The sequence below is a fragment of the Ictalurus furcatus genome, chromosome 16, assembly GCF_023375685.1.
Source record: "Ictalurus furcatus strain D&B chromosome 16, Billie_1.0, whole genome shotgun sequence".
In the NCBI taxonomy this organism is placed as follows: Eukaryota; Metazoa; Chordata; class Actinopteri; order Siluriformes; family Ictaluridae; genus Ictalurus; species Ictalurus furcatus.
The window spans coordinates 12,210,563-12,237,826 of record NC_071270.1 but is presented as its reverse complement, the minus strand read 5'-3'; the positions used below and the strand labels follow the sequence as shown (position 1 = coordinate 12,237,826).

General features: G+C 39.1%; 1 protein-coding gene across 1 annotated transcript; it reads left to right on the top strand.

Moving 5' to 3' along the window:
* The first annotated feature begins 8,467 nt into the window (after positions 1-8,467).
* ets2 (v-ets avian erythroblastosis virus E26 oncogene homolog 2) lies at positions 8,468-14,096 on the top strand. Its single transcript, XM_053645966.1, has 9 exons — positions 8,468-8,705; positions 9,123-9,188; positions 9,981-10,101; positions 10,358-10,477; positions 10,605-10,805; positions 10,969-11,178; positions 11,268-11,531; positions 11,639-11,757; positions 11,955-14,096. The coding sequence occupies exons 2-9, from the start codon at positions 9,129-9,131 to the stop codon at positions 12,168-12,170; spliced, it is 1,311 nt and encodes a 436-aa protein (XP_053501941.1). The 5' UTR covers positions 8,468-8,705; positions 9,123-9,128; the 3' UTR covers positions 12,171-14,096.
* The last annotated feature ends 13,168 nt before the right edge of the window (positions 14,097-27,264 follow it).

The following is a 27,264-nucleotide window of genomic DNA, read 5'->3' as shown; positions in this document are numbered from 1 at the left end:
TCGGGCTGGGACTGATGTGGTTCTTAACACACTTAATACATCTATTAGGTATAATCCCTAATTCCAAAATAAACAAAAAGTCAACTGTGCAATTTATTGCTAAGCCACAGATCTAGGTATGTCTTATATGTCTACAGTACAGATAATACTGTAGTATTTAAATGTTCACCGGCTATTTTGAGCCACTCTGAATTGATGCTCTACTAATGGATAGTTCCTGAATTGAGGATATTTTAGTGCAAGCACTTTAGAAATGATTGAGGTCTAAAATGGATCTTTATCATGCAACTTTATGAGGCCTATCATAACTTTTTTCTTTTAAAATCTGCAGTATATCACATTTTTACACCATATGGGCTGTCAACACTTAAACAAGGCTGCCTTCTACTTACACAAAAAAGCGCAATGTAGTACTGCATAGAAAAATACGGCAACTCATTTTTCTACATTTCATTTCTTTCGTGGCTGGCGCCTGCATATGAGAGCCCTGTCAGCATGCAATTATTCACACACACACACACACACACACACACACACACACGGTCCAACATCTGGCCTGCTAAATTGCAAAATTCTGTCACACGTGTCTCAAGCTTCAGGATTCAGCTACTTTGAAATCCTCAAGCTTCTGGCGTCCAGTGTATAGAGTGTTCAGGGAGGAGGGGTATTTGTGTGTGTGTGTGTGTGTGTGTGTGTGTGTGTGTGTGTTATGCAGCAGAGGAGGGATCAGGAGAAAAGGTGCAACGTAGAGTCTAGACAAAGAAGATTGAGGAGAAGTCTGGAAGCCATTGCACTTTCTTAGCTCTGTGTATGTGTGTGTGTGTGTGTGTGTGTGTGTGTGTGTTCTTGAAGAGGCCTCCAGTGAGGGATCACATTTCACTGCGTAATTACACGTGAAAAATGGTCACATTATATTTTCACTCCCAGCACCAACACAGGGTGGGGAGAGTTTCTCCAAATAAGCTGTCTTGTGGGTGTTGAATTTTTGTTTTGTTTTCTTAGAGCTGAGCTTGTGATTTTATCAGTTTATCAGTGCAAAATCCCTAATAATACCGAACTACCATGAACAGATTATTACAGAAACATTGCAGTATTCAATACAATTCTATTGTAAACATGCTACTGTTATTGATCAAAGAAATTATAAATACTTGATATATTACATTATATATAATATTATATATATATATATATATATATATATATATATATATAAACTAATAAATATAAAATCTCAATATACTCAGGAGAAATAATAATAATAATAACAACAACAATAATAATAAATGTAAACACAGGGGTTAGCCAGCAGGTGACGCCACACTGCCACAAAATAAGTTCAGTTTATCAAACCACTCACTTCATGGGGTGGTGGGTATTAAAGAGGAAATTAATTGATATTCATCCGAATATTTTTATAGCATTATTAGCTATTGGTTTATTATCAATTAATTATTTATATAATAATAACATTATTAGTATTTCAAAGAAATAATGCAGCTTCTAAATCAGGTCATTGTAATGTGTTTGAAACAAATTATTTAGGATAAAATATTAATCACTAAAAAGAGGCTTTCTTTCTTAATATCTGTAATTTAATTATTTATTACAAAATTAATTCACAGAAAGGCTGGTACATATGTATTTGTGATTAAAACAGAAGCATAATGCATGTAAAGGGATGAAAAAGCAATAATTCTGCAATGAGTCTCAGATCCACCTGCATCTCAGTATGGAAAAATGATTGTGCAGACTGAAAGGAAAAACAAGGCACATGGGAAATGAGAAGTTTTTCCGCTAGTCTGAAATCAAGGACTTCAGTGGGTTATGTAGAATCATTTATTTTTTTTTATTTTCTATCCCAAAGGATGTGATTATATCAGATGGAGCAGAATGAGCTGTGCGGTTTGGTCTTGTGCTCTTGACCTCAGCTCAGTGCTTGGATTGGATTGTGGGTCTCTCTGGATAAAAGCATCTGACAAATGAATAAATCATCACTGTGCTTGATGTGAGTCCTGATCTGTTGTGCTGAGTTTCACAGTGTAACTGATCCAGAATCAGTCGCCCCATGGCAGTATTAGTACTAATATGAAAGGCGAAATCTGAGCCATGCAAGATATCTGATACATACGAGTTTTGGCTTGTGATTGTTTTGTAAGTGCATTAGGAGGCAGTGTGTGTGGGGGAGAAGGATTTTATGTGTTTTATTTTTATTATGCTGTGCTTGTTACTCTGTTGCACAATGCCAGATGAGCCTATTTTGGGGCACTTTTCTGTGTGTGTGTGTGTGTGTGTGTGTGTGGTGTTTGTGCATTGTATTGGTGTTTATTAAGACTTTTTCCATGTTGAATTTTGTTATGTGTCTATGTGCAATGTGTGTTTGTAGCAAGCTTGTCTTTATACAGAATGTGGGTGTGTTGTGTGTATTGTGCAGTGTTGATTCTGCTGTGTGAGTGGGGATGTCTGTAAATGTTCGGAGAGTATGCATGTGCAATGTTTATGTGTGTGCATGTACATAGAGTGTGTGGGTGTGTTTGTATGTCTGGAGAGAGAGAGAGAGAGAGAGAGAGAGAGAGAGAACTAAGGGACTTTTTATCTTCCCTCACACATATTGGACAGCAGAAGGCCATGAGTTGCTAAGCAACAGTCAATGTGATGGAAAAACAAAACCATAATTTGAAAAGTGCTGTGTTCTGCAGACGTGAAAAGAACACTTACCCTTAGGCCATTTCAAATTGCAGTTAATAATTATTAATGCCATTTCAGAAACTCTATCTATTTAACATATTCATCCAGAAGAAGACAGTATGCCAGAATTTTATTTAAAGACTTTTTTAAAATGTGAATGCCAATTTAAAAATGGCCTATTATAAAATTCCAGCACAGTTTGGTGATTTTCCTGCTCAATGTTACCTTCTACACGTAGTAGGTTTACTCAGGTATCTTTAAGCAGCACCGTTAAAAGTCTTGTTGCCTCTGACATTAAATCCACTGTTATAAAACATCTAAACCTATACTTCAAGTCCATCCATCCATCCATCCATCTTCAACCGCTTACTCCTTTTCAGGGTTGCGGGGGAACCTGGAGCCTATCCCAGGAAGCATGGGGCACAAGGTGGGGTACACCCTGGACAGGGTGTCAGTCCATTGCAGGGCATACTTCAAGTCTCTTCAATCAAAATCTCTTTTTTTTAAGCAATTCTGCTGTATTGCAACGTGTTCTACAGTGCACAGGGCTTTTAATGTTTTGTTGTAAAATGCTATAAAGATGCTTTTGTCTGTTGGCTCACTGATAGTGTCAGTGTGCTTGTACTTCTACATGAAGGAGTATGTTACACAGCATTTTAGAGAGTTTATATAACTGTACTTATTTGTGTTATTTGTGTATGCACAGTATTAAAATCAAGGGCCTACGTGTTAGAAGGGGATTAAGTATTACAAAAGAATATTGTTTCAGAGATAGAGGTAGAATTCTCTGACTGTATGAGGAAAGATCTATATGAACAAATGGGCGGCGGTTTGGTGAAGATTGGACAAAATTTGGAGGAGGAGTAGCAAAAATTGCAGTTAGACGGAAGCATTTTTGGCATGTTATTGAAACTTTTGACCAGTAAGTGGTGCTATCATGAAATTTGTTGAAATCTTCAGGCCATGGCGGCTTTGCTGTCAGATTCGTTGGCCCATTACGGACAAATCGCTTGGAGTACTCAAAATTCTTTTTATAATTCTTTTGTGTTACTCTGAAGATGATGTATGCCAAATTTGGTGATGATTGGAAAAAAAATCCTAGATGGTCATCAGGAAGTACACTTGAATTTCAGATGTTGGTGTGCGTTCACTTCAGCATGCTCCAGGGAATTACAGGAAAAATGAACTTTGAATTACCACAAATTCTTCAAATGATATAGGGAAGAAATTAAAGTTGTTACAGTTCTTGGGTACATTCAGAGCATGGTCCTGAAGATACTTATCATGTTTCATGATGATACCTAGATGCATTGCTGAGATACATCCTCACATCGATTTTTTTTTTTTTTTTTTTTTTTTGCATTTGCCAGCATATTACAGGAGAACAGGCTTGAATATCAAAATAACTTTTGTTCAGAAAGGTCTCAAGATGATGTGAGCCAAATTTGGTGAAGATTGGACAAAATTTGGAGGAGGAGTAGCAAAAATGGCAGTTAGATGTAAGCATTTTAGCAAATTATTGTAACTTTTGACCAATAGGTGGCGCTGTCACAAACTTTGTTGCATAGCCTCAGGTCATGGTCCTGAGATTGCCTACCAAGATTTATGTAAGTGCAGAAGGTAGATATGGTAGCTATGATAAATGGCCCGTAAGTGTAAATGTGTATGTGCATGGTGCTGACCTTTCTGTTACTGACCTTATTTTGCCTAATGATTACCGATATTGTCCTGCCTCTGATGTCCCGTTTGTTGATCGCCTGAACTTTTGCCTGTTTACTGATTCTGAGTTTTGCCTATGCTTTGGATTTGTCTGCCCGGATCGCTAATAAACACATCTACCTGCATTTGCATCTGTCTGCCCGTTCCTCACATGACACATGTAGTGAATCTCAGTTAGACCCATAATACAAACTTATAATATTGAACTTCATTAAGCAGAGGAGAGGACTAGTGATAAAAAGCCAAATAAATATTTGCTTTATTTTCAATGTTAGTCACCACAGACACAATTCTTGAGATTTAACCAGTGTTTAATCGCTCCCCAGGTGCAGTACATGTAGGTGTTTTACTGCTGGATAATTGCAGTATAGTCATTAATTACACTGACTTTATTATAACATAATACCAAAGATATTAAAGAAATTTTGGTGACTCATAGACAAATCCTATTTAAATGCTTATAAAATTACAACAGCAAGGAGTCCGAGCATATTAATACTTGACCAGGAGTCATGGTAATTAGGAAGTTTAATTTTAATTTATTACAGGAACACAGGATAATGATAATAATAATGTATTTGTATAGAAAGTGCTTCAAAGAACATGCTTCAAAGACACAAGCAGGGACACAATATGAGCAGCAATAATAAGAAAATATAAATCGTTAAGCCAAAAAATTTTTTAAAGAGCGATTATAAAATATGTCTTTAGCTGTTTTTAAGTGGACAGACAGTCCATAATGCATGATGGTGCTAATCAATTTAAAGCTAGTACAAGTCCTTTAAAAGTCTATCCTTCAAGAAACTGGCCACCTATAGGTAATGTCAACAGGACTGGCGTAATTTATTCTCTGTTAATTTATAACTGCAACCTGTTGATTTGCTTATTTGGCAATCCAGTAAACAGTGAGTTACAGTAATCATTTCAAGAAAAAGACAAAACCATTCTTCTTAAACAATGTCTTAGAATCATACAGACTGATACAAAGTCTAACTTATGCATTGTGCTTCAAATGAAAGGGTGCTGCTGTTGTCCATATCTGGTTTAAAGCTTAGATCATAAGAAAGAATTACATCCAAGGTACTTACTACAGATTGAACTTGTGTAGCTGTAACATACAGGACTCAGATGGGTCGTAAAAATCCATGTGCAAGAGGTTTATTAAAGGTTGAAGAGAGGCTTGAAGTCTGTGAATGGTACAAATCATGTGCTGTGTTTAGCTTAGGGGTTTATATAGACATAAAAGTATCAGCCCAGTAATAATGGTTCGTTATTCATAATTCATTATGTTATAATTCATAACTGTTCCTTATTCATAATTCATTACATTCTCATTTACAGTGACGTGCCCAAATATTAAATGGTGATAGATTAATAGCATAGAATGATACATCTTTTTTTCATATTTTTTACTAATTAACAGTGCAACACAGATATGTATAGCTATAGCACTGTTTATGTACATTACTGTGACATCTATAAAAATATTCTTGTCATTTATTCATTAGTAATTCCAATGCTGCAAATTCAACAACTTTCACCTCACAGGTATGCTTGTGGTAAAAACTTGTTGCTAAGCTAAAATGTCTGCTGCAGGGAAGTTCCCTGGATTAGCCTGAGCTTTCACATGTAGGCAGTAGGTCACGTTATTCAGCTGTGATCAAGATTTCATGGTATTCAAAAGGATAGACACTATTCCCTTCTTATCTGTTCATTAAATCATCATTGTAGACATTTGGCATGCTCACTGCAATAAATAATTCATAATCCATTACCCTGCTAAAAGCAGCACCATCTAAATGACTGAAAACAAAAATGGTGTGAGGAAGGGCAGAGGATGTTGTTACCAGAGGGAGGTAACACAAACCTGCATAATGTGATGTGTCTTAGTGCTTGGGTGCCATGACACTTCATCCACACCGAAGAGCCAAACCAGAGGGCCCCTACTGAGGCGTAAATACAAATGGTTTTTCTATTACACTTTTCAGTAACACTGACATGATTTATTCTTACAAAGTAGTTCATTTACTGCTACACTCCTCAGTAGTTTACATCCCATTGGTGCAATAGCTTTCCCACACAACACTGTTCTGTTTTCACTGCACTGTTGTGTACAAATAGATTTGTATTCACTGTTCTGTGTATTTTGCTTGTGTATTTTGCTCTAATTGTCTCACACTCATGCTGTGTATTTGCTATTTATGACTTGACTTGATTGTTACAAAAATGAAGGTGTAATGACTTTTTTTTTAAGAGTGCTGCAACATAGTCTAGAGGGCAAGTGGTGGATTTATGCACTGTGCATAGTTTCATTAAAATCATGAAAAGATTTCATTTAAATTAAATTAGAGACAAGTCGGTGGCCTTTATACTTGATCTAATGTTAATTATTTTGTTACTAAAAGAAGTGAAAGCCTTGTAGTTTGAGACAAACTTCATAGTGCTGCTTTTGTAACCTGGGGAACAGGCGGTGATGCTGGGTTGTGTGCAAATAGTGGTCAAAAGAAATGGTGGCTTGCAGCAAAGCAAAGACAGCGACACAAGTGTTGAGGGGTGATCTCATTCACACTGCATACTGAATGGATCTAGGTGCTAAAGCGACACAGACGTGCTAAACATTGGGGAGGGCAAGTAGGAGGCCCCCTGTTGTTCCACACATAGAGGTTGAGTGCTAACACACACTCACAAAAGCAAATGCATGCAGTCACGTATACACAGAGGTGAAAAACAGGTTAATCCCTTACAAACGCCCTTCCTCGTGTGTAGTAAGAATGTAGTGCTAAAGCATTGCAAAACTTTGTTAAATTACAAAGTATGCCTTCATAAATAGACTGTTAAAATTTTTTATTTATATGAACAATGCATTGTACAGCATATTTTAGGATCGGGTCTGTTTGAGGGGTGGAAATTTTTGCAAAGCTTTACTGTTATTCAGATTTCTGCCATAAACAGGTATCCCTTCCACGGTGTTAGTTCCACGGTCCACTAATTTGATTGGTCGAGTGACGTGCCAAGGGTGCCTACATTTCCTATAACCGCATTGGGAAGTTTCACTGTGTGTATCACTCCACTCGTCTGTGTTCACCACGAAAAATTCCACTTCCTAGTTCGAAACCATTACTACAGTAGTGTTAGCGACATCATCAGTGGACATGGCTAACAATACTTTTCATGAATATAACTTTTGCCTTAAAGTAATAACCGTTTTACCGGAAGCTCCTTTAACAGGAACATATCAGTGTTAGCTAGCGAGCCAGTTAGCCGACGTGCTGTAAAGTGAGTGAAGCTTCTTCAGGATCTATTTCCACTAGCGGAGCAAGTATAAACATTTGACCATAATGTGTCCAAAATCCCTTCTGAAAAAAACCCCCCAAAAAACTATGGAAACCATCACAGCAATTCTAATGGTTTCCCCTACAAATACAATTACAAACCATCAGCTAACCATTAAAACTATTACAGTTATTGGTCCTTAATAGCATCCACTAGGCAACAAATTACCAACAGAGACCATTACAGTTTCCATTAAACCCAATACAATTCCCATTATAACCATTAAAACCATTACAAATTCTATGAGGGGTTCTATTGATTTTGTCAGCAAGGATGCCAATTACTTGATATTAATTTCTAGCTTATAAAACTGTCCTATAAAAGCAACATCACAATCGCAACTCGTTCTCCTGTTGATATTGCTGAATTAGAATGAGCGCATTAATATAGGCTTCACCTTGCTGCAGGGAACTACTTTCCGAGCCAGGCCGTGTTACATGAATTAAATCAACACATTTTTGACTAGTCAAACATTCAGCAGCACTGGGACAAGTGCGAGAAGAATGATCAAAAACTACAGCCAAGGTGGCATTTATGAATCATGATATTTACGTAGGCTATCTACACAATTTCTAGACTGAGGTTACAGAGTGAAAAATTGTTTATATTACTGCTAACGAAACCATGGTAATGTTTGCTCAAGCTTTAGGTCAGTTCTTACGGCGGGAGGCGGGGTCGCTACACGCTGTGGCTCCGCCCACCTTCTCCTGTAAAGAGCAGGGAGAAGCACGCACTGCTTCATTCAGCAGCAGGTCAACGTCTCTATATTGCTGTTGTACTTATTATTGTTATTATTATTATTATTATTATTTCACATCACTTTGGTGAGTCAGCGCGGCGATTATCCACAGGATTACTATCAAGATATACCCTCAGAAGGACTAACCCTGTTGAGAAACTGCGCTTTTGGCAGTTTGGACAGTGATTGGATTTATCGTTGTTGCCTCCGCGGAAACATTCAACAGGTTAGTTGGCTTCGGGTTATGAGCCTCTGTTCGGGGAACTCTCTGCGTCTCTGCATTAGGGACGATTACACCTTGTGTGATCCCAGCAATCTTTGAAAAATATCCGAGTTGTAATTTATTGAATTAGCTTAGTTTATTAAATAGGTTAGGAAAAGGATGAGTATAAAATTTGGTTAAATAAATAAAAGAACATTTGAGTTTTACATGCATGGTATTAATTGCATGATGTGTCTCGACCAGAAACTGTAATAAACATTTGTGTGGTGGTCGTGTCGTTCATCTTATTTTCCCAGGGTCCGCCCGGCCTGCTGACGGCTGCGCGCGCGATGAGTCACTTCTCAGCAATGAGCTTATTATGCTTGACGCATGAAGAAATGAGACTTTTTTTCCTAAACATCTTTCTTGGTTGTTTTGCAGAGCGCGATGTGTGACCTTAGCATGGACCAAGTGACACCTCCGTCATCGGGCTATCGGTACCTGAAGGTAAGGACCACATGCTTGGTTTTCTCTCTCAAGATGTCGGAAACTCTGTGTTATTTCTAAAACCCGATCCTGGACGTTTACAGATACTTTATTGCCACTGCCTGTCTGCCTCTTTAATTATGAGTAATAATTAAGTGAATTTAGCTACATTTCACATTTAATTCACACTTCTGATCAAATGCTGAGTGGGTTTGAATCATTCTCATCAGAAATAGTAATTAGTCTAGACTGTATGCATTTTTTTAATGACTTTTGGTTAATTGATCAATTGTATTACGACCTCTCTGCACCATGAAGGATAATGAGCAATAATGTGAATAATGTGTATGAAGCTTGAGATCCGAGTTTAACCGCTGAGAAAGTGGGTCTAATCTAATCAAAAGGGAACAGGACAGATTTTAATCTGATTCTGAAGAGTAGCGCTGCTGCGTCCTGATTGGACGTTCTGCCCACGCGCAGCCTGCCTGACACGGAACAGGAAAACCAAATATGGTCATGTGCTGGCTGTGTCTGTTCGGGTTTGAGTAATAATGTTTGTGTAGAAAGGGAGTGCCCTCTGGGTTTTTTCCTTTCAGCAGATATTGTGAAGTTTAATGATTCATTGTCTGCTTTTTTTATTAATGTAATTAATGAACCTGTCATTCAGCTTGCCGTAAACACAATTCACTGCTTGCCCTAATTAGTTTGACAACATAATAGCCCTTTAGTGTGGTACAGTAATACTGCAGCACTCATGTTCATAAAGTGATGCTTATTTGTTTGTTTATTATTATTATTTTTTTTTTTTTACAGAGGCAGGTAGCTTTTGAGTTGTTTGAAGACCCCATGTCTCTGTTCTCTGGGTTTTACCCATTAGTGGAGGAGGAGCAGGCAGCTCAGGAAGTCCCATCAGGTTTGGAGTGTGCTCCACAAGGTAGGAGACGAAAACTGCCCATGAGAAGTGCTTCAGTTAAAGTTTAAATCAGTAATGAACTGTACACAATTTACAAGCACTCTAAGAATGATCAATGAATGCTAGTGTACACAATCATTAAAAGAAATGTAAAGTCCTAAACCCAATAAAAATGAAAATGACCTCAACAGCATAAAGTTGTCATATTAGAGCTGTACTTACTTTAATTGTGTCTTAAGGAGTTGCTTATGCATGTCTTAATCCCACTGATTTTCAGACCTGGGACCGTGCTCTGTGCCACTGTTGACACCTTGCAGCAAAGCAGTGATGAGCCAGGCTCTGAAAGACAGTTTCAATGGTTTCAGCAAAGTCCAACGTATCTGGGGTATCTCTAACAGTGAGTCACGCTTGGCTTCCTAAACTACTTAGGCATGATGGAAACACCTAGGGTTCATTCAGTGTAGTCAATGCATTCAATTTTAACTTGTAACATTCAAGTTTCACATTATGCATTAATCTTTCAGACCCACGGAAATGGAACAAGCAGCATGTCCAACAGTGGCTGCACTGGGCCTCTGGCGAGTTCAGCCTCACCAATGTGAACTTCTTCAAGTTCGATATGAACGGCCAGGAGTTGTGTGACCTGGGGAAAGACGGTTTCTTGGATTTAGCTCCAGATTTCGTGGGTGATATTCTTTGGGAGCACCTAGAACAGATGATGAGAGGTAAACCCTCTTTTGCATGTATTTAAAGCAGGCAACTTGATCATGTCTGTTTTATAAACATGTCTGTTTTATTAACCTCTTTTTTGTTACTTAAAGCAGAGGAGCCTTTACAGCATTTCTCTTGTCTAAACCGAACTCTAACCGAATGTGTTTCTATCTAAAGGTTTCAGCGTGGAGGACACACAGTGTGCACTGCAGATATCAGACAGCACTAGTAGCCTCCTAAGGGAGTTATTTGAGGCTCCAGATAGTCCCACCCCTCTGCTCTCTGAGCCAGACTTCTCCATGTTCCCCAAACCTCAGCTGAGCACGGTGAACGTCAGTTACATTAGCCAGGAATTCCACAAAGCACAGCCACGCCTTAACACACACTGTGAGTCTAATAACCTGTTTCTTTAATTGAATCTGTCTCCTGACATGCTGTTATGAAGGTTATGATGACAGTTTGTGTCTATCCTGCAGTCTCATCCCATGAGCAGACCTCTACTGAGAGTGTGGACAGTGTAGAGGGAACCGAGCGTGTCCTGCACTCGTGGGGCAGTCAGTCGTCCCTGGCCGACACCCAGCGTGTACCATCTTATGACAGTTTTGATGATGAGTACAGTGCAGTGCCGTTGAGCCTGGGCAAGCAAGGTCTATCCTTCAAAGACTATGTACAGGAGAGAAACGAGCCGCTGGAGCAGGGCAAGCCTGTCATCCCCGCCGCTGTGCTTGCTGGATTCACTGGTGCGTGGTGCATTAGACTCTTTCATTCACTTTTGTACTTTTTTTTTCTTTATTTTAACTCTCTGACGTTAATTAAACATGTGCTGTTCTTGTGTTGACCTTTATAGGAAGTGGCCCTATCCAGCTGTGGCAGTTTCTGCTGGAGCTCCTGACCGATACAACCTGCCAGGGCATCATCAGCTGGACTGGAGATGGCTGGGAGTTCAAACTCACCGACCCTGATGAGGTAAGAGAATTAGCATGAAGGTCTTTGCTTATTCAGATTAATTTGAGTGTGTAGTAATAATACATTAAGGTGACTGGACTTTTATCCTAAAAATATTATATTCTAGCATCAAGTATTATAAGGAAAATAGAAAATGAAAACCTCGCTATACAAATACACTAATTCTCATAACATTTTGGCCATATGTTTCTCTGCAGGTGGCACGTCGCTGGGGCCGCCGCAAGAACAAACCCAAGATGAACTATGAGAAGCTGAGCCGTGGCCTGCGCTACTACTACGACAAGAACATCATCCACAAAACAGCTGGCAAGCGCTACGTCTACCGTTTTGTTTGTGACCTGCAGAACCTCCTGGGCTATGCTGCCGAAGAGTTGCATGGCATGCTGGGAGTGCAGCCTGACACTGAGGACTGAACCAAGCAAATGCCTCTAGGAGGGATGTGTTTGATGGAGAAGGGGAAGCGCCCCTTGATATCCACTGTTACAGTCGGACCCTTTAATGGTCTGCAGCCTGATGGCAGTAACACAGCTGCACTTGAGGCCTCTGCACTGGCTGCACCAGAAAAGGTGCAATTTTCTGTGTTTCGTCTGGAGCAGGATGTTTACCACTGCCACGTTTGAGTGAGCCAGGGCCTCTGAAAGTGAGCGAACATCTGGTGCAGAACAGAAAAGTTTCTCGTGCTCTATAAGCTACACAGATACAAAATTCTCTTTAAAAATGATGCGCTTTCCTTCTATCAGCAGAACCGGGTGTTCAGAGTTTGTCAGGAGTTTAGATTGAAAGAGAACTGTACAGAGAAGCTTTTACAGAATATTTTTATGTAGGCAGAAAGAACAGGGTGTCTGTGGAGCACACTGTATCGAGACTGTTGTTATATAACAAATGCTGTTGCCTTTACTGATTTGCTAAGTGCTTTAAACTTCAGTCTTGCACGCTTCCTCTGTTACTAGAGAGCCATCCAGCATATCTGCCAAGTACAAACCTGTAGGTCTAAGTTTTTTTTCTTGCAGTCTTACTCGGATCTGTATTTTCAATAGACCATGATTGTAACTGAAATACAGTGTATAATTTTATTTGAACGTTTTGATTGCAGCCGCTGTATTGAGCACAAGAGATCATGCATTAAGGTTAATAGAATATTTGTAGACAACATACCTGGAAAACTTGTCTACAAGGATTTATAGCAGATTTTGAAACAGTAATAAAACTTTTCCTCCTGTCTTTTTTTAATGATTAAACTGTATTGTACCTTCTATTAACATTGGTTGTTTACTATAAGTAAGTTTTATTTATCTTTTTACATATCTGAATTTTTATTTAGCTCTATTTATTTAAATCAAAGCCATGCAGGCACTCAGAGGATTCTACAAATCATGATTGTTAAATATTTTTGTTGTGGTTAGTTCCCTTATGTACAAAGTAGTTTGATAACTATAATTGTGTTGGATTTATTTAATTGCTGCTTTTAGCATTATTGGATATAACTGGTAGAGGAAACTGATATGAGGGGTTATACCATGCCAGATAAAAACCAATAAATAAATAAATAAAAATTTAATGTGACACTGTCATGGAAGGGATCGTGTCCTAACCTTAACTATACACAACTTTTTTTGTACAAAAGCTTGTTGTGAAAAGGAAGGTGAGGAAGGTGAAATGTTGCTATTTGAACTTTTGTGAAACTTCTTCAACCTTTACACAAATATTGTTGTTTTATTTGTTTATAAAATTATTTTTCTACATAAATCCTTTGTTTTGTTGTTTTGCAGTATTTTATGGGTTGTGTATTTTATTGGTTCAACATATCAAATAGAGCATTACCGAAACAGAGAGTGAATGAAAAGAAGCAGCAATATGGAGCCACCAGCTCATATAAATGGTAAAAGTGCTGATCTGGGACAGATATCCATTTTTTTTACAGATAGGAAAGGAACTGATCCTGGAGCTAAACCGTTTGATAACTGTGATGTAGAGGGGGAAAAAACAGTGTATAGGCAGAGAGAGAGAGAGAGAGAGAAATGCAGTTATACTTGTGCACTGGAGAGAACGAACCTGACAACAGTGATGAATCGAGCCTTCAATGTCAACTGGAATGTTGAGAATAAACAGAGATCGCACCTTAGAACTGAACAGAGTAGTAAGTGGAATGAAAGTGTTCAAACTGTACTCTAATTTTAGGTTATAGCCTACCGTTGATAGAAACGGTGATTAAAAGATCACGTGTCTACTTTGTTCACTGATGTTCAGATTACTTTATAGTACAAACTTTGACAGTCAGAACACATGTATCACTCTGCTGACATTTTTGTGCTGTTGTGAAATAAATGTTTTTCAAATGACTTCACGTGTGGCTGCTGTTCAGAGCTGTCGTAAGATTTAATATCATACCATGTCATATACAGTAGGTTCAGAAAGTATTCAGAGCCTTTTTTATTTATTTATTTTTTGCATGCACACTTTATTGTCTTATAGACTTAATTAAAAAATATTTGGATTGCATTTACTGGGCGCACGTTCGCTGCACATCTCCAGGGTTGGGGGTTCGATTCCTGCCATGGCCTTGTGTGTGGGGGTTTGCATGTTCTTCTTGGACTCTGGGGGTTCCCTCCGGGTACTACTGTTCCTCCCCCAGATCAAAGACATGCATGGTAAGCTGATTGACGTGTCCGTAGTGTGTGTGTGATTTGTGCTCTGTGATGGATTGGCACCCTGTCCAGGGTGCACCCTGCCTTGTGCCCTATACTCCCTGGGATAGGCTCCAGGTTCCCTGCGACCCTGTAGGATAAGCGGTATAGAAAATGGATGGATGTGTCCAGTAGATTGCATTTATATTTTTGGGCCATTAATATACACACAATAATCCATAATCACATCCTGTTAGCTTTGATTATCTTTGATGCCTCTAGGACTTGACTAGAGTCCACATTTTGCAAATTCAATTGATTGGATTTAGAAAGGCACACACCTGTGTGTGTGTGTGTGTGTGTGTGTGTGTGTGTGTGTGTGTGTGTGTGTGTGTGTGTGTGTGAGGTCACACAATTCACAGTAGGGCTTTTCACAGTGTGCTTATCCCTGGGTTATTGTTGTTCTAAACCCCACTTTTAACCCCATTTAGAAGAACATTTCACTCTTGTAATTTAGAAGGGGGGTTAGCACCCCTTTTTTACCTGGGGTTATAAACCCTGCTCTGAAGCAGGATAAGCACTGCTTTTGCGTGTACAGTGTGAAACGATGCTAAAATGTTATGGCTAGATGCTTAGCAACAGAAATTGTACAGCAGGTGCCTCATGTCATGTGCTTTGTATAGTCACAGAAATCCCACATGTTGTGTAAACAGCAGTTACAGCATTAGAGGGAAAGATTAAAAAAATAGTAATGTCGAATGGGATGGAAAAGGCGTCAATTGGAGCGAAGAGGAGACAGCTTTATTTTAAGTCTGCTCAGGACAAACTGGATGGCACAGTCAGAAATATTTAAGGAATTGATTTAAAAACAACTTGGAAAATATAAATATAAAATATATAAAAACTTGAAAATATACATTGAATCTTCCTTTGTCTTTGTTTTCTTGCCTTTGTGCATCTCAGGAGGCTTAAAACTGCCAAGGAGGATTAATCATTTTTTTCTCATTGATGTGAAAGCGTTATTTAAACTGGGTGCTTGATGTATTGATCCAATTATGGTTGTGACCTCGCAAATATGCAAATAAAAACATTAACCCAGGGTTTAGGAATGTACAGTGTGAAACATTATGAATACCCAGGATTAATTGTTAACCCCAGATAAAGTATGAGCAGTGTGAAATGTGAAACAAGATAACCCTGGTGTGTGTCAGACCAAAACCCAAACCATGAAGTCCAAGGAACTTTCTGTAGATCACCACAATTTAATTGTGTGGGGACATAGATCTGGGCAAGTGTCCTGTATAAGACCATTTATAAAGATTTGAATGCTCCCAGGAGTATGGCGGGCCAGGCCACCAGGATTTTCCTAGGGCTGGCCTTCTAGGCAAACTCAGTAACTGGGCTAGAAATGCTTTGGTCTGAGATGTGACCAATGGCCACTCTAACAGATTTTCAAAAGTCCTGAACTCAGATCGCTCCTGCTGGCAAAAACCAGGCACTTCTCATGAACTGGTAATACGATCCCAAAGGTGATGCATGGTGGACATCCCCGGGCTGGTATGTGGTGTGGTAGGTCACCTTGTTGACTTTTAGCTGGAATTTGGCATGGGAGGTTGCCTCGTCGACCTCAGACAGGAACTTGGTGTGGGAGGTCACCTCATCGACCTCAGACAGGAACGTGTCTTGGGAGGTCGTCTCTTCGAACTCGGACATGAACTTGGCATGAGAGACTGTCTCTTCGACCTCGGACAGAAACTTGGCCTGAGAGGCTGTCTCTTCGACCTCGGACAGAAACTTGGCTTGAGAGGCCCTATTTTTGACCTCGGACAGGAACTTGGCGTGAGAGGCACTCTTTTCGACCTCTGACAGGAACTTAGTTTGAGAGGTCGTCTCTTCAACCTCGAACAGGAACTTGGCTTGAGAGGTCGCCTCTTCGACCTCGGACAGGAACTTGGCTTGAGAGGCCATCTCTTCGACTTCAGACAGGAACATGGCTTGGGAGGTATAGGCGATTGGCAAACAGGCATATACTGGGCAAGGCAAAACACAAAACGAGAAAAGAGATTCAAGATCAAACACCATGCTTCGGGTTTCCAAGAACACTGCATGCTACAGCACTAGCTCGAGGGGAAATCGTGGCACCCGGACCTCCCCGGGTAATTAAAGGTGGTGGCAGCTGGTTCATTTTGGGTTGTGTATAACGAGAAGCTTACATTTCATATTACCTTAGCCAAAAATTATTACAATAATAATTATACCACTTTACTAAACCTATTTTTAAACAAAGATTACGCGTGGCATGGTATAAAAACCATCATGTAATCACCTGATGACACTAAAGTGCAAGGCTATGGATAACGCATTCAAGTTAATAATAACGACCAACACTGGTCACATAATCACATACTAGTGACAAAGACAAAAAAAAGCAAAAAGACATCTTACCTTTAGAAAAGCTGCATGCGACAATTGGAAGTGTTAAACTTTCTCAGAAGAAGGTCTTTCCATTCGTTGCGAAATTTCCATTATTGTTGAATTATCGAGCTAAACATTAAATGTTTTAGACAAAGTTTGCTCTCATGACCGCGCTCAACCACAGCGCTTACATCACTGTCATAATAGCAGCGTGTATGTAATTGGCTGATTATGACTTTACTCCATGATGTTAAGTAGTTTTAGTAAACTTCTACTCTTCATTCATAATTAGTATTCATGGTAAAACTAAATTCATTTATTAAATAGTTTAAATTTTTTTTTAGTTAATTATTAATATTTCAAGAAGTAAGAGTGCACACTGGCGTGGTGCTGAGTCCCAGTGGTTGAAATCGCCTTCGGGGGATGGGGGTGGGGGGTGCTTACTAGAGGTGAGTCGGCACAGTGACCTAGGTGGCCAGGCCGGGCCCCCTGGGGCCCCCTCAAGGCACAGATGCTGCTTGAAGAGACTAGAAGCTGCAATTGCTGCCAAAGTTCTACTGAATAAAGGATCTGGATTCTAATCAAAATGAGAGACTTCTTTTTTTAATTTTTGAATAAAAAGTTGTTTTTGCTTTATCGTTATATGCGTTAATTCCATTTTTCATGTAATCTATAACGCAATAAAGTCTTCAGCAAAAACTGAAGGGGTCTGAATACTTTCCCACGCAGACAAAGGGAGAACATGCACAGAAATACAGACAGTAGCCCAAGCTTGGAATTGAAACAGTCACCATGGAGCAATACACCACCACAACATCCAGTAGATTTCAAAAGAAAGATAAATAATAACAAATAAATTATCAACAATATTAAAAAACACATTATGAAGATGTATGTAAAGTTACATCTAGCAGTTTCTCTTATTCTGAATGATTTCCCTGACTGGGGCATTTGATAATCAGCACCCAGCAATGGGTCTCACACTTACATAACACAATATTTAACACCTCCACACACATGCACAGGCACGCTAGGAGAGAGCGCGAGTGAATGCTTGACACTAGTGCACAGTCTGAGTAATGAATGTCACACACAGTGAGTGATCTGTGTTCTAGGAGTTTTGATGTGTGTGTCTCAATACTGGAAGAAAACACCTGATGTAATCCCTGTTCCAGTACATTAAATCCCATCTGTCACAAAAAAACATTACTGCATAATTACTACTGAAAATGGGCAGTGGTGGCTCAACGGTTAAGGCGCTGGGTTACTGATCAGAAGAGCGGGGGTTCAAGCCCCAACACCGCTCAGCTGCCACTGTTGGCCCTTGAGCAAGGCCCTTAACCCTTTAAGGGTTGTGTGAATAACATTGAACAAATTACTGAAAAAGTTCATGCTAGCTATGATAGAAAGGTGTCAGTGCATTGTAGCTTGCTGCATATGGGGCTGTGTAGCTGCAGACCAGTCAGAGTTCCCATCAGAGTTCAAAAGCTCCTACAATGGGCACAGGAGCATCAAAAGTGGACCAAGGAGCAATGGAAGAAGCTGGCCTGGTCACATTTTCTTTTACATCATGTGGACGACCATGTGTGTGTATATGTCAATTAGCTGGGGAAGAGACGGCACTGGGATGCACTTTGGGAAGAAAGCAAGCCAGCAAAGGTAGTGTGATGCTCTGGGAATGTAATGTTCTGCTGGGAAACCTTGGGCCCTGGCATGCATGTGGACGTTACTTTGACACGTACCACCTACCTAAACACTGTTGCAGACCAAGTACACCCCTTCATGGCAACGGTATTCCCTAATGACAGTGGCCTCTTTCACCAGCATAATGCACCCTGCCACACAGCAAAAATTATTCAGGAATGGATTGAGGAACATGACAAAAAGTTCATGGTGTTGATTTGGTCTCCACATTCCCCAGATCACAATCTGATCGAGTATCTGTGGGACGTGCTGGACAAACAAGTCCGATCCATGGAGGCCCCATGACTTTATGGCTTACAGGACTTTAAGCATCTACTGTTTACATCTTGGTGCCAGATACCACAGCACACCTTCAGAGATCTTGTGGAGTCCATGCCTCGACAAGTCAAAGCTGTTTTGGTGTCTCAAGAGGGAACTACACAATATTAGGCAGATAGTTTTAATATTCAAATCAAATCTGTAGCCAATATCAACAAACTATTATATTGTCTAATTAGCACAAGCAGAGTATATCCAACTAAAGGGACAAGTCTTAACTGAACAGACATCCACATAAAGGACAGCTCTATCCTACAGTCCTTTTTCTTTTTCTCTCAACCACAAAGCTGAACATACTCTCTCTCTCCTCTCTCTCTCTCTCTCTCTCTCTCTCTCTCTCTCTCTCTCTCTCTCTCTCACACACACACACACACACACACACACACACACGCACATACACTGTTTAGCTGAAGGACAGACACACTGCAAGCTGAGCTGAAAACATTTTTCCTCACTGAAATGTACAAACATTTTCTCAGATGATGTAACTGTGCTGAAACATTATTTGTTTCTAGGGATACTAATGTTTACTGTCATTATGTTAATCAGCCATTCTCACCATGATATATTTTTCTTTAGCATCATGAGTCTTTAAAAAAAAAACAAAAAAACAAAAAAAAAAAAACCTCACGCAATGAATATGCATCACACAACTAATGTAAGTATGTATGCAAGTTACCATGCAATACCGGTGATCTTTGTTAAAAACAAAAAGACATGAAACATGAAGATGGCTTTGTATGCAATTTAAGCATTACTTTTTTCAAGTTTATTGAACCTGTTCTGTACAAATGACTTTCACATGATCATCCTAATTCTATTTTGGATTATGCAAGATTGTATGCACAAGGAAAAATAATGTGAAATCAAACAGGTGATTTTGATGCCTGATTGTGGCCTCTATGTAAAAATGTATTTATGTAAAGTTATTTGGTTATATTACTTGTTCCTGCTGTGTTTATTTAGGTTCCTTGAACTGAAAACTTCTATCTTTACATGATGTAGTATGACTTATTAAATCCCATCCTCAGTAGATAATTGTTTGGATCAGTTACTTCATTTAGATGTTATGGTTCTGTTGGATTGCTGATTGCACACTGTGGATTGTGGTTCTATTGAAAATATGCTTAATTTCATGCTTGTTTTACAGTAAAGATCATTTAGTTCATCTGAATCACAGCAAATGCCTCCAGAGCCGCTTCATTACTGCAGGCACAAAATGTTCAACAGTAGCAAGTGGTCACATCTCACAACAACCCTCTTTCTGAGAAGGTGCAAAATCCAGAGGCTCGCTCATCTTGAATCAGTTTATATTCTATACTATGGACAGCTGCTCACTATAGGAAATTTTCCGATTAACTGATTCATGTATTAAACTCAAGGCCATGAATAAATATCTTGCGTGTTTGTTTTTTTTCCCATCTTACTCTTATGTTGAACAGGATTTCAATCTGATTTTTATTTTATAAACTGTGTTCTAGCCACATTTCCCTTTAGTGCTGCTACCAGTAGAAAGCAATAAAAGAAAACAACAATTACTCATGACTCATAATATATCAGTCTTATAACTATTCTCAATAACATAAAAGGAGATTAAAGCGGTTGCTTCCGTGGCATTTGTATTTATCTCTAAGCCGTTTTCTAATCATCAGAGAATACCATGATTAGACAAAATTATGATTTCTGAGTCACCCTATTAGGCCATAAAAAAGCTAAATTTACGTTATTCACAAGAATGTAAACCACTGGATCACAAATAAATATGTCTCTAGGACAACTATAAACTGCAATATTTTAAACGTTATTACCGGTAAACCGATATCTGAGTACGTCTAGGTCCGTTACTATGGCAACTTAAATGTGGTGGCAGGTTTACCTCAGAAATCGCCTTAAAATGCACTCAACAGTTGTCAGAAAGGGTGTGCCCTTTAACAGAATATTTGATTTTTTCCCCTTGAACAATCTCTTTCCCATCATTTATATATGTTCAAAACAATTGTTTTTATTTTTGTCCAGTGTTCTACCACTGAACACGTTTTTACCCCCCAACTGTTGTACCACATGCCTTTCACCTGTTTCCACAGAATTGCAGGCTTGTCAGTTAAATGAAGCGAAGTGTGTCAGGCAGTGTGTAATTTAACACAGTTATGAATGGTGTTATATTACATGACTATATTATAATTACAAAATTCATGATTTTCGAATGTAAAGGAAGGCTATTATGTGTATGGAAAATCTTACAATCCACCTATCCTGGTGGTTAGGAGGGGTGAAATAGAATGCTAGTTACATAGGTAACTGTGATACTATAAACACAGGATAACTGCCAGGGTTCTCTGTCATTTGGAACCAGCACCAATCCGGCAGGAGCTCAACAGGTTCCAGGGAATGACGGCTTTATGACAGTGGTTTTTAAATACATCATACAAAGTCTCGTGGTGATTTTAACTGTTCCTGGTGGTTATCCAGTGTTCAGAGAACCAGAGTTTTATACTTAAATAGCGATATGTTTTGTCAGATGTCACTCAATTTAGTGTTAAAATTTTATGGAATATTCCCCAGATGTAATACATTTTGACGGTTGGCTGAAATATGCCTTCAAGGCACATTTGTATTACAGAACTAAACAGTGCATTGATTCAGTATGTGGAATTTTGCAGGTCGGTGCTATTGTGTAAACTCCATGCTTTAGCAACAAAGTTCACTCGGGCTGCGTACTTCAACTGCAAGCTGTTACTTGAGAAAGAGCCAACGGCACTGACATGTATGTCACTGTAATATCTCCTCCTTCTGAGCAAGCCATAGAGTATGCAGACCTGGATTATAGCCAGACTGAGTCAGCGTCTCACACGTACACACAATGCCAAGAAAGAAGGGCCTGACAAAACGTTTAAAGCCAAACTCTTAAGGGCCCAAATGAAAACTACATGACACAAGTTCTAAAGTACTTACAGCTCTCTGACTGTGTAGTTACATAATGGGTTAAAGACCAAATCACCAACACAAAGCATGGTGAACGGTGTACTTTTATAGGAAATCATCCAAAACCCTTGCTGACTTAGCTGAACTTGTAGACAAGAGTAATGCCATTATAAAAGTTATCATTTAGAAATAGTAATTGCAACTCAGTGTTCTGTTGATCAACACTGACTAAGTTTCACCCAAATCACACAGAAGTACACGCCAGTATTGTCTATTAACAAGAACAAGTCTATTAACATCTCATTTCAAACCACAGTAGTTTAACTTTATGTTGTGGTTTCGGACCTGCAGGTATTGAAGAGAGATAACCAGTGATAACATTTCATTCATTTATCTTCAGTAACCACTTTATCCTGGTCAGTGTTGCAGTGAATCCGGAGACTATCACAGGAATTCTGGGCATGAGGCAGGAACACACTGTGGATGGGAAACCAGTGCATCGCAAGGAACTAGGCACACACACACTGTATCCAATAGACTAAATGGAAGGTTTCTGAGAGGTGGAAGGAAACATGGACACAGGGTGAATATATAGACAGTAAACCCAGCACAGGGACCGCAGTACAGAGTAGCAGCAACTTCCTGCTGCTCCACCAGGCTGCTCAGGTGGTAGAGCGGTTTGTCCACTAATCGTAAGGTTGAAGGTTTGATTCCCGACCCACATGCCGAAGTGTCCTTGGGCAAGAAACTGAAGACCAAGTTGCTCCCGATGGCAAGCTAGTGCCTTGCATGGCAAGGTGCTACCCATTGGTGTGTGAGTGTGTGTGTGTGTGAATTGGGTGAATGAGAACCAGTGTAAAGTGCTTTGTAGAACTGCTAAGGTTAAAAAAGTGATATATAAGTGCAGACCATTCACCATTTAATCTACACTGATCTAAGACTGTCTTCTCTTCTAATGGTAAGGTATTAGATTTAGGGAAGTGACGATTTACTAAGATTTGAAAGGAGCCAGGGTTAGGGTTAGAATTGTTATCTATGGATTTGAATTGATTTATGACTTGCCCATTGAAAACATATTTCTTTTGCTTCAAAACAACTGTCAGGATACTTTCCTGTATGTAATTAACTCCATGAAATTAACCTGACACTTGATATCAAGTTGTCATGGAAACTAGTTAAGGCTTTTCATTAGGATGCTGAAGCAAGTTACATGAACTTCTGCTTCCAAAGTATAAGCAGGTATTAGGTGTTACTTGCATTGCCAAATTATTAATCTACAAACTACAACCAGCAATACAGATTCAACTCCCACAAACACATCTAACTGATCTCTGTAGGCATCAACTGAAAACTGTAGCTGGCTAGTGATATTACTGTCTATAGTGTTTCAACTACAACTCTAAAAAGAAACAAACATCAGTGAACTATGGGAAAGTGTATTCAGTATACAAAAAAAGATATGTAAAAGATGTACACTTAAATATGGATGTAAAAAGAACAAACTATATTTCCAAACTAGAGCAATGCTGACAAGGATTTTAAAACGGACAAAGAACATTTTTTCATTGAGAAACTAAGTTTAAATTGGTTGTCCCAATAATGGATGTCTGAGGACATCACAGAATGGTTGGTACTTGTTAAAGTATGTGTCAAAACAAAGTCTGAAGTGAACCGGCTCTTACTGGAGGCCCAGCCTTTCTGAGGCATTCTGAAGCCTGCCTCGCCCACGCAGGCATTAACTTGTGGGAGGCCTCACATTATACACCTGATCAAAGCAGATTGCTCTGTTTGTTTAACATGGCAGAGCTCCAGATGTTCTCAAGGCTGAGCGAGACAAAGAAGCAAATGTTTAACCAAGCCTAACAGTAATTTTCTCAGCCTTCCTTTACCGTAAGAGTGCCCGCCTTTATCTGGAATGGGAGGGATGAGGGTTAGTTTCCTGAAGACATCTTGTTGGCATATATATATATATATATATGATCGTGATATAAAAGAGCTATTGGTCTATCTTTCTTTTTTAGGATAATAATTGTTACTGGACATACAGTGCAACTGTTACAGCAGCCTCTGCTGAGACACAGGGAAAACATTTACCACATTATGACTCCAGTTAGATCCATACACACCCCACCTCATACTAATTACAGAATTTTTATTCAAGGTAAAATCCCAAAACTGTGCAAAGGTGTTTATCTGGCAACTGATTCTATAAATTTCAATATTTTAGAACCATTTTTTTCTTCTTTGTTAAATTTCCATGCCCAGCATTTTAAAATGGCAAATTATTATAATAACATTATTTTCCTATTTTCATGGGAAAATATACATTTACTCTCCCTAACACTTACATATCAGTCACCACTAAGTATAGATCATAATAATTTAAGTTAAATCCCCCTAAATCAACAGGAAAGGTTCCAATTTGTTTCAGATGAACTCTATCACAGCTCCATCTTTTGCCTAAAGTACCTACTGATTCTTCACTGAAAGCGTAGTTGGTATGCAAACTCTTCATAAAATCAGAATAAACAAAATAAAGTGTATGTAACTGTGAAGGGTGTCAAAACATTTATCCAATATAGCCTTGCTCTGTAGTAAACACCCTGCTGTGCATGTATGATGAGCTCATGTGTATTACTAAACCAAGATTGTTTCATTATTCAGACTAATTATTAAGTCAGGCCTTTTTGGAACATGTTTCAAAGCCATAAATAACAGAAAGCCGCAACTTGCAGCATTATAAGCAGTACTTCCCCCCCCTTTTTTTTGTACCCAAACTTGATTAAGTAACAAAAAAAAAATTTCCAACACCACAAACCACAATAATCAACTAAAGAACATTTACGTAAACGCAGACACTTCCGATTTTTCTCTTGAAAGCAAAGATTGTATGTCAGGCGCAACACAGCTCATTTATGAGCACACGATATGTTCTTCGTGGTATGACGCACATGTAGCTGTTGACTCAATCAGAAACCAAACCATGAATGTAACAGATCGTTTCTCGCTTGCCATCTGAGAGATATGAAAAAACACACGTAATCAGACTCGTTCATTGCTGTCTAGGTTAATATTCTACAGAGGAGATAAAGAAGGATTTTAATGTAGCTTGGCAGTATATTCTAGAACAGTAAGCACACACCTGTCTTTATGGTTACACAGTGACCTGTAACTGTGACACACACCATGAGCCATCACATTTAAAGGCTACTCATGGATAATCATTTATTCTGTAAGTGTGATCTTTAATAATGCACAGACTTTGTATGGCTAAATACGACATAACCACTATTTAGGACTAAAGCACGGCATATAAATAACATTTGGTTCAGATTGTTATCATGAAATCATTCAGAAACAGCAGTCCTGCCAGTCTGAGATGATGTATGCATAAAATTCTAGGAAGTCATGGCTTGAAGTCCTGGGTAAACAGAAACACCACTGAAGTGTGAAGTGTTTACCAATTAAGGGCAGACTCGCAGAGAGAAGGGGCAGGGTTTGTACTGAGATTGCATCACAGCAGGGACTTTCCCTCCATCACCGAGAGCACATTTATACATCATCACCACAAAACACGCTTTCATTGTGTACAGTGGAAAAAACCTTTAATGCTTGGTTATCTGATACATCTGAGATAAGTGCCTTAAAACTTTTAAGTTGGGCCACAGTCATGTCCAATAAACAAAAAACAGCACCAAAAATATCAAATCTTGGTTCAAGTTCACAAATATAAGGAGTCAGTGAAATGAGATCACTATGAATAATATTGGCTCAACACTGGTGTTTTTAGGGTTTGAATACATCCCATTACACACAACTTTCAAAAACAAACAAACACTTTCATTCATCTTTAGTAACTGCTTTATCCTGGTCAGGGTTGCAATGTATCTGGAGTCTATCCTGGTATCACTGGGGTCAAGTTGGGAGAACTTGCACCTCTGGGCAATTTACTAAAGCCAATCCACATACCAGTATGTTTTTGATAAGAAAATGACCCAGAGGGAAACTCCACACTGCAGTAGCTCAAGCTTGAACCCAGGGAACCTGGAGCTGTGAGGTGGGTGAGCTGTGCAGCCACCCGCTGCACCACTGTGCCGCCCAACATTTAAAAATATATATATATATTATTTGACATGTGATGACAGATTTGCCTTTAAAACCAGCAAACATATAAACAAATAACCAAGTAAATAAACAAGCATAAATTCTGGAGTAGAAATTCAGGTATCATTATTTGCCATGTTAAATCATTTTCAATAGATTGCAACATGCAGTGTTTTCCAACAGTGGTGAAGTTTCTCGATTTCATGAACATCGTTGCGTTACTTGCTTTACTTTGCCATGCTGACTCAGCAAGAGTACCAGGTTCTCCTTTCTGCAAGGAGTACCGGCTAAAACTGCTTAGTACCACGTGTGAAGAGGATGGTTCGAGTGGTCAAAAAATATCCAAGGATCACAGCTGGAGAATTGCAGAAGTTAGTTCTGTCTTGGAGTCAGAAATTCTCCAAAACTACAATTCGAAGTCACCTACATCACCACAAGTTGTTTGGAAGGGTTTCAAGAAAAACAAACTTGAGCGTCTTCAGTTTTCCAGACACTACTGGAACTTCAAATGGGATCGGGTTCTATGGTCAGATGAAACCAAAATAGAGCTTTTTGGCAATAAGCACCAGAGGTGGTTTTGGCACACACAGAGAGGTAGCCATATGGAAAAGTACCTCATGCCCACAGTTAAATATGGTGGTGGCTCTTTAATATTTTGGGTTAGGGTTAGGGTTTTCTGCCAGAGGACCTGGATATTTTGCTAGGATACATGGCATCATGGACTCTATTATTACTCTATTAGTTATTAAATGAAAACCCAACTGCCTCTGCCAGAAAGCTTAAAATGGCCCATGGGTGGATCTTCCAGCAGGACAATGATTCAAAACATACATCAAAATCAACACAGAAATGGTTTACTGACGACAAAATCAAGGTCCTACCATGGTCATCCCAGTCCCCAGACATGAAACCCATAGAAAACCTGTGGGGTGAACTGAAGAGGAAAGTCCACCAGCGTGGACCTCGAAATTTGAAGGATCTGGAGAGATTCTGTATGGAGGAATGGTCTCGGATCCCTTGCCATGTATTCTCCAACCCCATCAGGCATTATAGGAGAAGACTCAGAGCTGTTATCTTGGCAAAGGGAGGTAGAACAAAGTATTGACTAAAAGGGTGCCAATAATTGTTACACACCTATATTTAACAAAGATATTTTCTTGGATAACCCTGTGTTGTGTTTGCAATTGTTTTATATCCATGAGACCAGGGTATATTTATGATTTTTTTTAAAAAAAAGATCAAAAAGTAAATAAAAAAAGGTTACAAGAAACAATGCTATTCCATTCAGTTAACCATGTAAATTCACACAATTCCCTTTTATGATTTTATTTACTGCAGCATGAGAAACAGGCCAAGGAAGAGAGACAGGGGTGTACCTAGTTGTGTGTGTTATCTCTTTGTCTTCCTTATATTGGCTTTC

Bases quoted from the DNA above. Each gene is read 5' to 3' on its own strand.
- ets2 (XM_053645966.1), top strand. From the start codon at position 9,129: ATGTGTGACCTTAGCATGGACCAAGTGACACCTCCGTCATCGGGCTAT. The intron at 10,806-10,968 runs GTAAACCCTCTT...TTCTATCTAAAG, and splicing joins CCTAGAACAGATGATGAGAG to GTTTCAGCGTGGAGGACACA. The intron at 11,179-11,267 runs GTGAGTCTAATA...TCTATCCTGCAG, and splicing joins GCCACGCCTTAACACACACT to TCTCATCCCATGAGCAGACC.